The 17223-nt window shown below is 38.9% G+C and overlaps 1 protein-coding gene across 21 annotated transcripts in view; it reads left to right on the top strand.

Annotated features, from left to right (window-relative positions):
* ARPP21 (cAMP regulated phosphoprotein 21) overlaps positions 1-17223 on the top strand; it is a 153746-nt gene that overhangs the window by 58045 nt on the left and 78478 nt on the right. For 15 of the 21 annotated variants that reach the window (XM_036111398.2, XM_078073836.1, XM_036111407.2 and 12 more), the window contains 2 exons: positions 9975-10083; positions 11988-12089. In XM_036111398.2, the coding sequence (XP_035967291.1) occupies positions 9975-10083; positions 11988-12089 (211 nt within the window). The remainder of the gene's footprint in view (positions 1-9974; positions 10084-11987; positions 12090-17223) is intronic. The other 6 variants (XM_078073855.1, XM_036111413.2, XM_036111411.2 and 3 more) reach the window with 1 other exon arrangement.

Here is a 17223-nt window from a genome sequence, read left to right as displayed (position 1 = left end):
TTGAAGGATACAGTAGTCCAGAGAGAGTAGGAAATGCTAGCCATGCTCATGTGGGAGACATTCCAAGAAAGTGCCTTCCTCTGAGCAAACCTGGGTACTTCAGAGTGTTGACAAGGAAGTCATCTGACCCTCCAGCACCGCAACCTTGTAAGTTCTCGGAGCTAGCCAGGGTAAGAACAGGTGAGTATATGTCACCTGGAGCCTCCCAGCACACCTATTGGTTCACAAATTGGGTCTGAGTAGTTGGGGATGCTCCTCATTAAAATTCACTGCCTTTTGTTGAAATGACAAATGGCGTTTTTGAGCTGAGACTCACCCTGTTATGTTCTATCACCTTTAGTTTATCCCTCTTTCCCCCGTATGTTGCCAGAAATATGTTTCACTCTGTAGCACTTTTAAGTTTTTTTCCATTGGGATTCTTTGTTAACTGTCAGATTAGGTGGTAGCACCGAATGAGCCCCTTGGGAATCTGGGTAGGGGGTGTTAAGGTCTGTGTTATTTTGGTACTGGAAGTGATATTTAAAATGTGCTTACTCTCTATACTGTTGCTTTTTTTTTTTTTTTTTTAGGACTGAGGCTAAAAACATGAACATGATTTTATAAAAAATATTTAAATGCTACAAATATATGTGTCTATTTTTATATGAGAAACTTTGCCCTTCTCTTTGTCTGCCTTTCTGATCTCCACACTGTCTTTTGCTTACTTTTCTAGGTGTTTAGCCCAAAGCAACCCACTGTTCTTTTATTAGATGATTTTTTTTTTTTTTTACCTCTGTCTGCCTTTCTCCATCTTAGAGAAAGGATATATGCTCAGGTTGTATCATTTGGAGGCTTGAAACCATCTCCTTGCATTAATGTTTTCCAAAGGGCCAAGATCAGTCATAGGGAAAGAGAGTCCCATGTGTATCTGAATGTCTTTGCAAATGTCAGAGTAACTGTTTAACTAGTCCCAGATAATTGTCATGTTAGAAGGTTGTCATCTCTTGAATATTTTTTCTTTTGACTTTGGCACCCGCCCACAGTCATTGCCTCAAATCCCCTACTCTCGGTGCAATGCAGAGCATTTCCTTCTGGAAATGACATCTCCACTGGAGGAGAGAGGTCCCTGGCCCCAGAAACCATGAAACGAGAATAGTGACCCAAAGGCAGAGATTTGGGCCTACACCTTAAGAGAACACAATGCCTGGATTCCTGAGAAGGGTGGACCTGGGTAGTGATGACCAGAGTTGGCTTGTTCCTTTGTTGCAGAAAGGATATTTAACTGAGCTAGCTATTTGGTAAATCACAAGAATGATAAGCTTCTCTTTCATGAAGCAGTTGAGCCCAGTTGACTTTGTTGGGAATCCCTGAAGTAATGGCTAAATCTTGCACTATGAGGCAGGACTGTGGGACCTTCCACCCGCCCAGCGACAGACATAGAGAGGAGGGTTAGAGCAGCAATGGACGTCTGTTCTGCTCAGTTTCCAGAAGAAGCTAAGGTTTAAAATGGGAATCATCCATTTTTGACTCTTGAGCATTTCACTCCCTGCAGGTGATCCAGGGCATTTAGACCAAAACAAACAAACTAACTAACTAAAACCCCAAGCTTTCCTTCCCACATGTGTTCTATTTCCTTTTCTTTGGCTGGGCATGTGAATAGCACCCTCAGTAAACTGAGTAGCATCCCGATACTGCTTCTTGCTTAATGATCCTCTGAAGAAGATCAGACATCAATTTATTTAAGTGCCTCTTGGAAATCTATGAGTGGTTGGTTGGCATCTTGTTATTTCTAAACATGGTAAATTTACTCTGCATTTTTTCATAGGAATAGCCTTGAAAAGCATCTGACTTGAAGCCAAAGATCAGAAACCTAACTAAGAATCACATTGCTCTCAGCAAAGCCATGAAGCTTTATTTACTGAACTGACAACCTAGTCCTTTAATCAATACTCAGGCTCAAAGTAAGACTGATTTGTTAATATTGGTCAAACTCTGTATCATTTCTCACAAATGCTGCATTTTCGTATATTATTATTCTCAAATGCCTCAGAGATCGCATCCTGTAGATGAGATAGGTAAGTCTCAAAAATATATCGTGAGGAGAGAAAGTAAGTTTGTTGTGTTCCTTTCCCCACTTGAAATTATTTATGGCCCTTGGAGTGTTGCATGGATGATTTACCCCTTAATTGTGGAAATGAAACATGCATGCTCCTTCTATCACATTAGAATCTTTAATGTAGCTTTCTCTTAAAAGGGCTTTCCCATGTAGTGATGATTCTTTTAAATAAATAAATACTCTATTTAGCTCACAATGTTCGAGGTAGATAAAGCTAAACCATTTTACAGGAGCAAAAAGAGATTCATGTCTTGATCTTACTTAGTCAACTCACAGAAGATCCAAGACTGAAATCTGCTGTTCCTGCCTCAGCCATGACCCTTCTCCTCAGGTCAGGGAAACAAGCACTAATGTGAATAGAACCAATACTCTGAAATGATGAAAAAGCAAGAAAGAAACCAAATTCCCTTGGTTTCCTTACAAAATTCTAATTTGCATTTCGTTATTTTTTAAAGTTGAGCAAGGAACTCAATGAAACAATGGTAATACCAAGGTGGATGTTAAAACTGTGATGCCAACAAAATTCCAGAACACACTGGGTTAAAAACTGTCCCGACATATGTTGAAGTAAGACCAAACCCAGTTCCAGGTTCTTAGGCGGTGCCAAGTGAAAAGGTTGTCTCATGTTCAGTGTCATGCTTTGAACAAAAGAACTATAGGCTATAAAACATGTCCATCTTCTGTTTATAGTTAAAGAACCAAGATAATTTTGATCAGTACTGTGTGTCTGTGTGTGCATGCCCACACACCTGAGTGTGTGTGTGTGTAAATATATGATCTGTGTCATACGGGTTCGGACCGTTGGAGAAGGGTTCACTGTACACACATATACTGCATGCGGTATTATCCCAAATGTGCGATGGTTTTGGAGGAAGCGATATTACTAGAACTTGGTGCTTTGCTCGCTGTAGGCAGCAGAATGAGACCCAGTTGCAGAGTTCTCCCTTTCTTGCTTCTAGATCCACCTTTAGGGTTGGCAGTCACTTCAGTCCTTGTGCCTCGGGGAAAGTTTTCAGGCATACTTGAAGATTCAGGTCTGGCTGTATCTAATGAAGAGTTGGTCTTCTTGATGTAGTTCTTGTGTCTTGTTGATCTTAAGATTTCTGAGAGTGGAGAGGCCATGAGCATGTTATCACAGCTTTAGGGAAGATAGAATTGGCCATACAGTAGAAAGAGAAGTTGTGTTTTACTGGTCAAAGTTGTCTGGTTTCCATTGAATCGCATACTTAAATGCTAGATTGTAATGATTGGTACCAATCTTCAAACAATAAATTGGAATCTACCTCAGGAAGTGGATGCGTTCCTAATACATTTTACCCCACAGCTATACTCCTTTCAACCTCCCAGCCTTTCTAGATACCACAGCGTTCCCAGGGGAGCATAGCCCTCGCTTCCCACCTGTCTGCCCTTTAAACCAGGAAAATGAAAAAAAAAAAAACCCAGCATTTCCTTACACATACAAAAAATATTTAGTCATTATCAGTTAAAGCACATAGATCACTCTGGACCTTCTCAGCAAGGAAAATACTATATTTGCATATAAGCTTAAATGGAATGTTTTTATACACAGCATTGTAACGTGTAAGCAAAAAGCTTTTCATGCTAAGAAACAATAATCACATTCAGCAGTTTCCAAAGAAAACATTACTTTCAGACAATTGTTACTGCTTCATTTGGAACTCATGAATCAAACCATTATTTGAATATTATAGTGCAGATTGGATTTATCCTAATTAAAATTAACATTAATGTAAATGTCGGTTCAATAGTCATTGGGGGTACCTTAAGATTTTGACCTCTCAGAAAGACACGAACAATGGTAATGATGGCTTATAACGTCTACTGAGTATTTACTCGTGCCTGGCCTTGGGCTGGACACATAACTTGCATTATCTGGTGTCTCCTTGATCCTCCCAAACACTCTCAGATAAGAATTATTATTGCTTTCCGTTTTTACAACAGAATAACCAAACAAAATCTCTGTCTTAGGGATGTGAAGTAAATTGCAAAAAGCACACATTTAGTAAGGTGCAGAGCTGAAAAGACACCACAATGCATGTTTTGAAAAGACAGACTTTTGTTGGGCCCACTTATCAGTATTTATATGTGAATTGTTTAAAATTTAGTTTAATTATTAAAACTACTGCTATGTTAAATTTAGTATGCTAGTTCACATCCATTTTATATAAAGCTATTGGATTATTCAAATGCATTTTGCTTTGGGGGGAATGGAGCTTTGGTCATTGCATATATTAATGCAACTGCCTTTTACTGTTCATGTAATATTGAAATGGAAGGATGGAGAACTTAAAGAAAGAAAAGTTCAGTGATAATCTAGCCCTTTTTAAAAAAGCTTTTTTTCATTTGTGGAAATTCTCAATTTATAGGTAAACTTGCAGAAACATGCTTGTTTTGTTAGGCTAAGTGTATCCATCTGATGTGTGTGACTCCTTGGTATTGTTAGCAATACCATGCTCAGTACTGTTCAGAAATAGCCAAATTCACAAACACAGAATATAAACTTCTAGGTCTTAATGCATAGGATTTCTTTCTCTTTTTCAAATTTCATAATTTCTCCTTTTTTTTCCCCCTCATCCATCTTATCTTTTTTCTGTATCATTATTATTTGAATTCTCTCTTTAAAGAGGAAAAAAAAGATCTTGAGATTAAACACTATCACTTAGTTATTATCATCACAGTATCATTAGTAAATGCAAGTCTCTATGCATCTTGATCAACAAGGATACAGCAATAAAAAGGGTGATTTTTCTGACAAAATGAAACAACTAAATATCCACTTTAGATCATAAAATAATATAGGACATGAAAGAAAATATTCAAAAGACGAGAATATTTTAATTGTCCATAATTCAATGATTATATACAAGCCACTTGTAGGTCATTGAATTGGTTTCATATATTTCTAAACCTATAGCATTTATTATTTGTTGTTATAAAATGCTATTTATTATAGTAATCACAAATATATAAAAAGTTAGAAGTAAAAGTTGCCCATTACTCTACCATCCAGAGACAACTACTGTCATTATTCTTATTAGATATTATACTTTCAACATAAATGTGATTATAGTATATCCTCTTAGACATCACTTTTCTATGTTGGTAGCCTTGGATATCATTTTATAGAGCTGCATATTACATATGGAGATATTTTAAGCTACTTAATCAGGCTACCTGGATTTCCACTGTTTCTCTGTCTTGAACAATGACACTGTGTATCCATGTGTTACTATTTTATTTGGCTTCATTCTTGGAAATGGAATCCCTTTGTCAAGGTGGACTGACAATTATAAGGCTCTTTTAATGCAAATAGCCTGCTTTCCAGGGTACTGGCACCAATACGAGGAGATGCCTTATAGATCTTTGTTGTTTTGGGCATTCTGCTTAATGTTATTGTCGCTCATGAAGAGCCTTATGTTAAAGGAGGGTCAAGGTCAAGTCCCATGTTAGCTTGCATGTCTCTGTTTATATGTACAGTACAATCGAGACAGAGAAGAATAAAATGATTTTGTCAAAGGTATAGAAAATTAAGAACATGAATTTGAAAGATGTGAATAAAGGAAGCTGGGTACTTAGCACTGCATATATGGGGTTTGTAAGATGTGGTCTCATTTAAAAGACAACAAAATGGTATAAAATGACCAAATGGTAGGGGATGTTGCAAAATACTTGAAGAAGAATGTAGGACTTTATTTTTTAAATTAAAGACATCAGCTATAAATATTTTAATTGACTTAAAAGTACTAAGGGAACAGTGCTTCTTAGACTCCCCTAATATGTTCGACTATTAAAATATTTTTGATAGATGTCTTAGACCATCAAAATATTGTATCCTGTTGTGCACAGAAACCTTTCTTTGTTAAGATACTTATGCATATTGATGACTGTCTTTCAGTTATTCGGTATGAAATTCAAAGGCATCCGTTTAAGCCTATCCATATTTAGTAGAATTGAATTTTTCATCTGTGTATATGTGGGGAATGGGGGGATTAGGCTTAACTATTTGGAAGAAATCTAATAAATTTGGTCTCAAGAAATTGGTGGTGAAAATATTTCTAGATGAAAAAGATTTTTAAGATAATAATGAGTGTTCATTTATTTTAAGCTTCAAGGAGGAAAAAAAAAAAAACCCTAAAATTGTAACAGATTGACTAGAAGACAGAGTTTGAATGTATTACTCAGGGTTTCACTCAGCCACACTGCCTCTCAGTTCCTGAGCCGTGTCTAATGAGGAACAATGAGGACTTAATTCTGATTTTTCAGAGGTTTGTTTGGAGATACCAAGACACTGACTGGAAATGCCAGTACTGTTCACCACACACGAACAATGAGTTTTACAATAAATACCTACTACGGATTGTGCCTTAAGAAGAAGAAACTATCTTTTCATCAAGAAGAAACATTAAATCCCTTTTCTCTGCTTCTTGATGATGATAGAAAGCTAGAAATAATACCTCATGGACTATCGTCCATCAGGAAAAAGCAATTAGACATGTGTCAAGCATGACTAGGAGATATGTATGTAATCAACTCTAGTTGATTAAAAAAATCATTAATTTTAATAAATACCATGACATTTTGCAGCTTGGAGGAGTTTGTCTTAGAGTTACATCCTCATATTGATACCCCGAAAGTTATTCATTCCCATTTTAAACAAAGGTCCATAATATATTACTTCAGCTCCATTCATTTTTATGGCTAAGAAATAACATTGCTATGATGTTAAATTTGTGGTAAAAAGGACTTTTAAAAGCTCTAATATAATGGTGCATTACCAGTAATTTGTAGTTCAATCACATGCAAAACTTTAGTTGTATACTTTAGTTTGCCTGAGTTTAAACTGCAAATTGCCCTTTAACTCTAGAGTAATAGATAATTCCCGATAAAATCAACCTGGAACAATCTTGTTAGCCCCCCCGCTCCCCCCCGTTTTACACAAACTTCAAGTGGTTATTTTGTAATCACTTAAAATAGTTTTAGAAAATCATGAAGGAACTAATAATTTCGACTATTAGGTTCTAAAGTCTGAAAAAAAATTTAAACAAGATATTTTTGAAAAGCTATTATGGAGAATGCACTTTGCATAATATGTATCAGAACAAGAAATACTTTTGCTCTGAATCACATTTACATTATTGATTAGAATAAGCTCCTTTGACTATTCTTTTCTTATGTGATAGATGTATTTTTCCTAAATAAGTTCTGCTATGAAAACCAAATAAGCCAGCACTATGAGGAAATGCAAATGAAATTTCAAAAATGATGTTTGAACAGCTCTTGTAGCTATAACACTTTAAACTGAGAAGTTCCAAAACTAAAAAAAAAAAACAAAAAAACTGAGATTCTCATTTCCACCTCTTTTCCCAAAATGCCCTCAAATTTTAAAAACTTTTTTAAAGTAACATGATCCTTTTTTGTCAACTTGAACCAAAACATAAGTTTGATTTTTAAAGATCTTCCTCGTGTTCTAAATTTGAATTTATGATTCTACTAACCAAACTCTCTCTTGTCATTTTATAATTTAAAAATTTATGACTGCATATCTTATTCAGTGACTCTTTGATCTGTCTCTAAAATACGGTGATTTATAAACAGCTCTATTAAATTTTCATTTGTTCATACATTGGTTAATTTATTTATTCAACCAAATGCTTCCCATATTCCAGGCACCGTTCTAGGCACTAAGAATTAAGTCTTTAAAAAGCAAGGTCTCTACCAACAGGGAGCTCGCATTCTCACCCTGGTTAGTATGCTGAAATCTCAAAGCGGTTTTCTTCTTAAAGAAGTTAGCCTAAAGCAAATTCACCTTCTGCTCGTGAATCAAAAAGTTCACATTTCCAGACCACTTTATATCTAAATGAACAGTTACAGACTATTAGCAACAAATATAAGAAATAGATCTGTAAACTTAGCAGCAAGCAAAGCATTTTATCTACTAGAATTCACCAGACTATGGAGTTTAAGTACATTCAGAGAGACTTACTTAGCATTGACACAATCAGCATTTGTATCTAAGTTGATATCCCAATTTCACTTGCTACATTAAAAAAAGAAAAAAAAAAGGTAACATCTAAGTATTGGCTGAAAACATTAGGAGGCTTTAAAAAAATTCCTGGAGAATTGTTATCATTTACAGTGGCCTGCCCGTACTCACACTAACATTATAAGACTATCCAGTGGAATAAGAAGTGTGCTATAAGCATGCAACACAAGACACGTTTAATTTCTCCACTGGAAATGGCCTTTTCACCATAAAGTGCAAGTTTACTTTGTTCCCTTAGTGTTCTCATTTTCAAATGCCATATTTGCATTGTTTGTTGTATCATATTTTACATTTTAATTTTGGTGGAAAACATCTCCATTGATTTTTCAGATGATGTCATGCAGGGTTTTTGTTCTTCCTTGTGAGGCTGGAGGGCCTCTGGCCTGCTGTGTGCTGTGGAAGCGGAGAGACTGAATCACATCTCTGCAAGGATGTGAATAGGCTGTTTGATGCCTGTGGTTTGCTGGGAAAATCTATAAACTTGGGAGTCAAAAGGATCACGGAGGGATGGTTTCTTTATCTGTAAAAGAGGCATGAAATATTTGTTCCTCCTACATCAGAGTTTTAGTGTAAGGATTGAGTATGACAATGATACCATTTTGCAAAAATCATACACAGTCCTGGAAGCCGTAACTGGTATTATTCCAATTTTCTGTTAGTGTCTGCTCACAGATCAGTATAATCTGTGTACATGTATTTGATTAAAGGTTGCATCTCGTCAAGATTTGAACTATACACTTAAACGACTCCTTTGTTTTCAACGTGCTGTTTGCTTATTTGGGAGCTAGAAGGAAATTATGAGATTCCCTTAATTACTGGTCACCCATATTAAACAACAGACACTGAGAAGTGGCTTTCCAATACAGAATGCATAATGAACCCAGTAGAGATAGAAAACCCACTGGGCTTCAGAAGTAATACATCAGACATGACAGAGACGCTTTAATGAGAGTCATCAATTACAACTTCTAAACCCGGGACAAACATTTTAGCACTTCCTCTGGGGGTGAACCCATGCCCGAGCCATTCATTGAGTTCTGTGGCATGCAGTGACGAGTGTGGGAAATTAACAAGAACGTGGAGCCCTTTCCAGTAATAATACAAAATGATTAAGAGGACCTAAAAAATCAATTGACTAATCAATAGTGTGTAACTGCTTGGAGCATTTCCCCCATGCTAATCAGCCATTAAGTTGTTTAAACTAAATGTGTCCCGTTTCCCCAATTACTGAACTGATTTACAAGACATGGTCAAGGATGTCAGAGTCTACAGGAGCCAGATTCCAGAGCATTTGTCATTGAGAAAGATGGAAAGAATTTATAGATGATCCTCTCTCGCTATGGATTCTGATGGCTCTTGAGTGGGACGATATAACAGGAGCTGTCCCCCTAGTCTGCAGACATTGGTGAATTAATATGGCCTGCCCAAGTTCTAAACATGTGCATTTGTTTGACAATGTGGCTGTGAACTTGATTGAATTCAGGAGCGGTGGAGGTCAAAATAATGAAAGAAAACATCTATACGCTATATACGTTCAGGCCTTTGAAATGTTTTTTTAACTTCAGCCATGGTGAGAAGGATTCAGCAAACAAGGCTCCGAATTCCAAACAACAAAAGGTATTCTAACAAGACCTGGGAAGTGACATATTATTACCTATCTGTATAATGCCAGCAATTCTAGTGTCAAAACCATGCGTAACTTCTTTTTTTTTTTTTTTAAGTTGAATGCCACTGTGGGGGAAAAACAGCACTAAGAAAATAACTTTAAACAAGGGGGGAAAACTTTTTTATTGATATGTTTTACTTTGCTGGCAGACCAGAGCAAAGGTTTTGTGAACATTTAAAAGATGAAAAAGGTGAAGAATCCCAGAAGCGGTTTATCTTGAAGCGAGATAACTCTAGTATTGATAAAGAAGACAATCAGGTTGGTTCTCAAGTTTGAGAGTGGCTGACATTGTTGTTTTTGAAGGTGGGCTGACTTATGTTCTTGTCGTCCTGTTGTCCCCTTCTCCCTCCCCCAGCTCCCCGTCCCCCTGCCCCCCCGCCCCGCCTCTGATACTGACTGTCCTCTTTCCAACCTCCTTGCCCCCTCGCCTCCCCCTCTGGCATTCAGTGGGTAGCCAAGAGAACATGTCCTGATTGCTTCAGCAATGGCTCTGTGTTGGGCTGCATGGGTGGTGCTTGGCGCAGTTCCTGCTGCATGTGTTGGGCGGGTTGGGATGCCATCAGCCGGAGCTGTCGGGGAAAGCTTTGTCATCACATTTCCAGATGTCTGTGTAACTATGGCAGTCCTTCCACTCCTACAGCTTTGTCCTTCAGTTGTGCACAAATTGGGCTGGATTCTCAATACGGACCGATGACCAACTGGTGTAGCTGTAAAGAACAAACCTTGTTATGGTGAGGACAGGTGGATTTTGCAACTCTCCTAAAATAAGTCTTCACAGAAAAGAATCGAGTTCATGTTTTAGTCTCCCCGCTCCTCCTTCCCATGTTCTACTGTCCATGTAAACCGTGTGCTTGTTTTGCATGAACTGTAGCAGAACTTTCTCCTTTTTGTGTATTTTGCTTGTGACAAAACATTACATTGTCCTAGAGTAGCCTTATTTATGGTTCCTTGGCAAGGGTAGAGAGACTTTGCTAAACCTCTTCTCCAGATTGGGGGTGGGGGGGTGGCATCCTGGGTGATTAGGAAGAAAACTAAGTGAATGGCAAAAGAAAACAAATGTTAAACAATAATTAGAACAGTAGGGAGTTATATAATGCCATTACAATTACACTTTGTGTCTCTGACAATCAAAAAAGATTTTTTGAAAATAGACTTTGCTTTAGAATTCTTAAAGGTAAGACAATATGCATCTTGCTGAAGTTATTATTTTAATGGCTCTCAGTGAGTCACTGGAAGCCAGTACGTGCATCTCTGACGCACTTTTTTTTTAAAAACCTGTTCGTCATTTGTATCTCATTTCTTCCTACCCCCAACGCTACCACCATCAAGTGACAAGTAGCTCCCGTTGACTCCGAACCACATGCCTGTGTCGTGTACTTAGTGGGCGTTTGTTGAATGGATGGATGAACGTGGTTAATGCAGAGCATTTTGTGAGGAATGGCAAGAAGACAATGGGAGGGTCGTTGAGATGCAGGCAGCGGTGCAGATGCAAGGCTGAAGAACAGTCCTCATGCTGGGTTCTTTGGATTGTTACTTTAGATTCCTTGGCATTGACCTCAATCAACAAACAGGCTTTTCAAATTTAGCTTCTACCTTCTATGCAAAAACGCAGGGCACGGGATCAGTCAGTCACTGAGTAAAGAAGAAACACAAATTAGGACTGGAGACATCAAGTCCAGTTTCCTTTCTGCCCATTACTTGCTCGGTTCCCTTGTTCTGTGTCTCTAGTGCCCAGGTTTTCAGAGCCGTTTCTTCCCTTAGCCGCCTTGAACTAGCCACTTCCTCAGCATTCCTCCTTTGTCTAAGGAGTCCAAAGCACACGGGCTAGCAAAGGAGACAGAGTCCCTCCCTGTGACCCACGTCATAGCTGAGCTGGCCGAACACCTGACACACGTCCAGGTGCTTTCGTTCTAGAAACAGCTGTACTCCCTGCATCCAGTGGGGAGACCAGCGGGAGCAGTAGCCACCTGCCACTGCGTGTCATGCACACACACGGCACACCACACATGCCGGCACTGCCTCCTTAGGGACCAGAGGGAATGAGACTCTTCATGCTCCATTTATTTAAATGAACATTTATTATTCTCGGCTGACAGTTGCTTAACTGCAGATTTCCAGCAGCTCAACTTGGATAACCGTACTGATTTCTTTTTTCTGTTCAGCAAAACAGAATGCATCCCTTTAGAGATGACAGACGAAGTAAATCAATTGAAGAGAGAGAAGAGGAATATCAGAGAGTGAGGGAGAGAATATTTGCACACGATGTGAGTAGTTGTTTTAATTGCCTCTTTAGTGCGGTCCTTCCCCAGACAGCCAGCTGGTAGGACTCAGGAGGCTGGAGCCAGGGACAAATCCAATGGCAGCTCACCAGAGGTGTTTCTGGAAGAGGACCTGGTTCAGGGAAGTGACGGAAAAGTAGCCAAGGGTTGTGTGTGTTCCTAGGATGTGACCTAAGGGGGAATAGAGGCGTGATTTTGGTCACTAAAATGGACCCAGTGAGGTGGTCAGATTTGAAAAAATGCCTTCACATCCATATTAGCCCGCAGACCGCCAAGTGTTGTCCTTCTAACACTAACGTGGTGCAGAACAAAGACATATAAAAAAGAAAGAGAATCTGTTAATCACATACATAAACATGGAGTTTTCTGCTTTCTTAGCAAGCAGAGGCATTTTATTATATCAAAGTTAAGTGATAATACTCATCTTCCCCCTCAGTTTCACATCAAATTAGGTCTGTGAGCAGTTTGTCACACGGCAATAATCATAAAATGATTTCTTTTGTTCAAATCCCAGCAAAGAAAATGTGGTGGGGGATTTTTCTATCCTTTTACCCACTGTGGCCAAAATAAAATGCGATTAAACTAAATAAAAATGAAAAAGTGATTTAAAACAGCTGGATCTAAATGCAAGAAAGCTAAAAGGGCAAGTGAGGGCCGTAGCTTCTCCATGCCATGGAATCATTTGGCAGCCTCCGAAGATGTTGGGGGCTCTTCCCTTTGCAACCATAGCGGTGGCAGCTCCTTGGTGCAGACCTTCCGTGGCTTGGCTGGGTTAGGTGGGCCATCCTACCTCCCGTTGGGATTTGCTCTGGAGGCCATTACCGAGCCAGACTAGAGACCTAGGCTCCACCGCTTAGCGTGGAGGACGACTTCTGACCTTGGAGGTTTCAGGCCCAAGCCAGTTTCCCAGGTCCTCCAGCTCGTGCTGGATCCTTCAGCATGAAGCTGCAGAGGAAATTCAAATTCCACCAACAGTGCATTTCTTTCATGTTGACACAGGTTTCTGTGATCTCTTCTAGATCCTCGCTGCCTTTCTTGGATACAATAAAATAGAACTTTAATGATTGAATAATCTGGCTCAGAGCTCTGGAGTTAGCAGAGTCTGAGAAAGGGAGCTGTAGAAGGATACTGCCCACGTGCAATCCTAGAAGATTCTGCATATGTGTGGGCTACTTAGACTTTTCTTATGATTAAGTTATTGGTGGTGCAAAGGATAGCCTGACACATGGTAGGCTTTTAATTGTGTTTCCTGGATAAAAGGACGAAGTAAGGAGAGGCTCTGTTGTACTCATGGTAGCGTAGGGGTGGCCCGAGTGGACAGGGAGGCAGTGTGTTTCTGTCCGATGAGCTTCATGGAGAGAAAGTTTTCTGAAGGCCAGTTTATTTTTTATGCTTTCTCTCTCCCCATCCTTCCCTCCCCCGCCTTACACACACACACACACACACACACACACACACTCACACACACACACACACAATTTCCCTCTGATTCTCATTCTGGCAAGTCATAAAATTTATAAATGAGTTGTGTTGAAAAGCAAATACTAATCACCCAGATAAATATACAAACATTATGCTTTTTTTCCCCAAAGCTGCGCCACATTGCCAGACTCTCAAGGCTAGGTGACAGGAAAAGCATCCTTGATGCTTGCCTATGAGGAGGATGCTTCCTGTGCTGCTGCCATTCATGTGTGCATCCCCGTGTCCACAGAGACCCTCCACAGAGGGTCAGCATGACCCTGTACACATTGCATTTCCCAACAGTCCTACTAAGGAGATCAACAGTAAGGAACCTGGGCCCCAAGTTAAAGATCCAAGGCAAGCATTGCTGTTTCAAGCCTCGATAGTTAACTGCTGAATTAACATTTTTTAGAACAGTGAAAGCAGACTGGGGGCACGTGGGTGGCTCAGTTGGTTGAGCATTCGATTCTTGACCTCAGCTCAGGTCTTGATCTCAGGGTCATGAGTTTGAGCCCTTAATTGGGTTCCATGCTGGGCATGGAGCTTACTTGAGAAAAAAAAGAAAAGTAAAAGCAGACTGAAGTGTGGGAAAGCTTAAATGCCAAGCTATTGGAATGGCCTTCCCAATCCATGCCATCATTTGGCAACCTTCTTCGAAATACTGTGGCTTCTTCCCCCTGCAGGAGTAGAGTAGAGGTGTGAGCTGCTGTGAAAGGCTCTCTGGTGGACAACATTCCCGGGGTTATTAATTCAAGTGGGGCACCTGCCTGTTTCTGGCACTACTTTTCCACCTGATCTTCTCCTGGGGCTGGGGTTTTTTTAATTGGCATCCTGCACCCAGAGTACACTCCTAGAAAGGCTTCAGAGATTAAATAAAGTCCCCGACATCATCTGCAAAATATTATGTCCCTGAGTGTAGGTACATTTTTCTAAGGAAGAGATCTTGATTGTTTATCATAGTTTTACAAGTTTTCATCACCCTTACAAGGTTAAGAACCACTTTCCCAGAGAGAAAAAAAAAAAAAGATGCCCAATGCTTTCTCCCTAGTCCTGCAGCTCTGTAGAAACAATGCTGTCATAAGGTTGGTGTTCCCTGTGTTTTGCTATTAATTGCTGCGTAACAGATTATCCCCAAACTTGACAGCTTAAAACAAACACACAAAATGCTTTTTGCCTCACAGTTTCTGGGGATCAGGAATCAGAGGGTGGCTTAGCTGGCCGGGTCTGGCTCACAGTCTTTCATGAGGTTACAGTCAAGCCATCAGCTGGGGCTGCGGTCTTCTGAAGGCTTGATGGAGTGGTTTTCTGCTTCCAAACTCACCTGCATGGTTTTCGGCAGGCCTCAGTTCCTAGTGGGCTATTGGAGATCTCAATTCCCACTATGTGGGCCTCTCCAAAGCCTAGTGAGCATCTTTATGACCTGGCAACTGGCTTCCCCAGAGCGAGGGATCCAAGAGAGAAATAAAGAGAGCCCAAGATGGAAGCTACAGGCTTTTATAACCTAATCTTGGAGCTGACATACCTTCCCTTCTGCTGTATTTGGTTGAACACACAGACCAAACTGGTACAATGTGGAAGTACTAGAAAAAAACCTTGGTTGTGAATACCGAGAAGCAGGGATCATTGGGGGCCACCAGGTGTTAACAGGATATTACTGTATCTTTTATTAATGCAAACACAGGGACATAACATAACAATATGAACTTCCTTGAATACCTATAGTAACACATCTTCCTTTCCACTTACGTAAAGAGAGAACATTTTAGGGAGTCTTCATCTGTATAATTCCAGATTCCCAAATGACCATTACTACTTCCCAGATTGTCGAGGGACACAAGGTAATAAGTCAAGTATAGTAAGTCAATTATAAAAGCGATGCAAAGAATCCAGCATAAGGAAACTAAGTTACAGGCATCTAATGTCTTTCTTAGCTGGCCTTTAATTTAGTGTCTTCATGATTTAAAAACTGAGGTAATAAAAGCAGCTTCACTTGCCAATTATTATGTAAGTAGTGGAGTCATTCAAACAGGTTCAAATAGTGACATATTTATGTAGAGGGTTTTTTTTGGTTTTTGTTTGTTTGTTTTTTCCTACTCGAAGTTACAATAGTTATAGAGAACTACTTCCTGGTATTTACACTTTAGCAAAATCAAAATTTATTTTAACATTAGTAGCGTTCTTGAATATTTTACAAATGTATCTTGGTGTCTAAGGTGTGTGTGTTTGTGTGTGTGCACGTGCATGTGTGCTTTTTTATTTAGGTCCACAATCAAAATATGCAGATTATTTGGGGATTTTCTAGAAAAATAATTTCAATATAGTTTGAGAATTTGGGTAGCCTGAGATAAGGCACATTTATTATTTGAGAATGAAGTTGTTGTAAGTCAAGGCACACAACAATTTAGTTCTCAAATAAAAAGTGAGTGTATTTTTGTAGTCAGAAATATTTGAAATATAACTCTTGTTTCCTTCAGCAAGAATTTCAGCTTATTTTATGATTAATTCAATGCAATGTTGCTGGCTTTGGCAAGTTACGTTGCTAAAGCAATATATTTGAGAAAGACATGTTTTGCCTGGAGGATGGTTTCTGAAAGATATTTATGTGTAAATAAGGATTCTGGGAGGAGCTCATCCGCAGTCTCCCCAGCATGCACTGGGATCTCTCTTCCGAGACAACCATTGAGAAGGGCATGTGATGCCACCTGGATTGGGAGTGGGGTGTGGGAGAGAATTCTGTAACCCATTAGGCAAAACTATTTTCTACTTAAAAGAAAGAAAAAAAAGAGCCCTTTATATCTAAGAATGCATATAAGTGACAGCTTTGAATGCTGCACTTAATTACTGTGACACTTTTATCTTTCTCTGCTATTAAAATTCACAAGTTATATTAATAACTTTTTTAAAGTTTATTTTCATCAGCTACTGAATCACAGCCCATAACCATATCTGCCTTATTTATGAAACTGTGTTGGAAGATCATGCGATAAATCTTTAGGACCTTTGCACAAAAATTGAAAAATACTCTTGAGATACGTTTTTGGGAAAGTTATCTTCAACTTGCAGGTGCCTTATTTTTTCATTCAAAGAGTTATGGCAGCTTAACTTCCCTCAAAATACTATTGGATTAATGAGTCTGAAGAGGTCAGTATGTCTTTGATCAACTCTTTTAAAGAAGTAGTAAAGTTTCAACAATTCCATTATCCAGCCAGAACATTATAAACATAATTGACCTCTTTCCAACTACAAGAGCTGAGTAGTAGCGAAGTATTGAGTTCATAATGTATACTTGAGACAATTAATTCCATGACTTGATTGAAAGTGGGAGTAAAACCAAACTAAAGGAAATGAAGATAGTGGGATATTTCACTTACTATAAAGAGATCTCCATAGGAATAATATCAGTGGTCCATAAGTTGTATTTGTTTATAAATACAAATGTCAAATTAAAAAAAAAACTAAAAAAAAAAAAAGATATTTTCTGAAAAGCTTTTTTCTTAATTGGTTTTTTTGCTTTTTGTTAAATAAGATTTTTGTGCACTTGATACTCAGGATGCATGTTAAAATCACAAAGGTTAAATTACAAATGGTTCTAGAGATGCCCTCACTGAAACGTTCAGACCACTGAGGAAAACATGTTATGCCCAAAGCTAGCCCTTTG

This window comes from Halichoerus grypus, chromosome 1 (assembly GCF_964656455.1).
Source record: "Halichoerus grypus chromosome 1, mHalGry1.hap1.1, whole genome shotgun sequence".
NCBI lineage: Eukaryota > Metazoa > Chordata > Mammalia > Carnivora > Phocidae > Halichoerus > Halichoerus grypus.
This window is presented reverse-complemented; position numbering and strand designations above follow the sequence as displayed.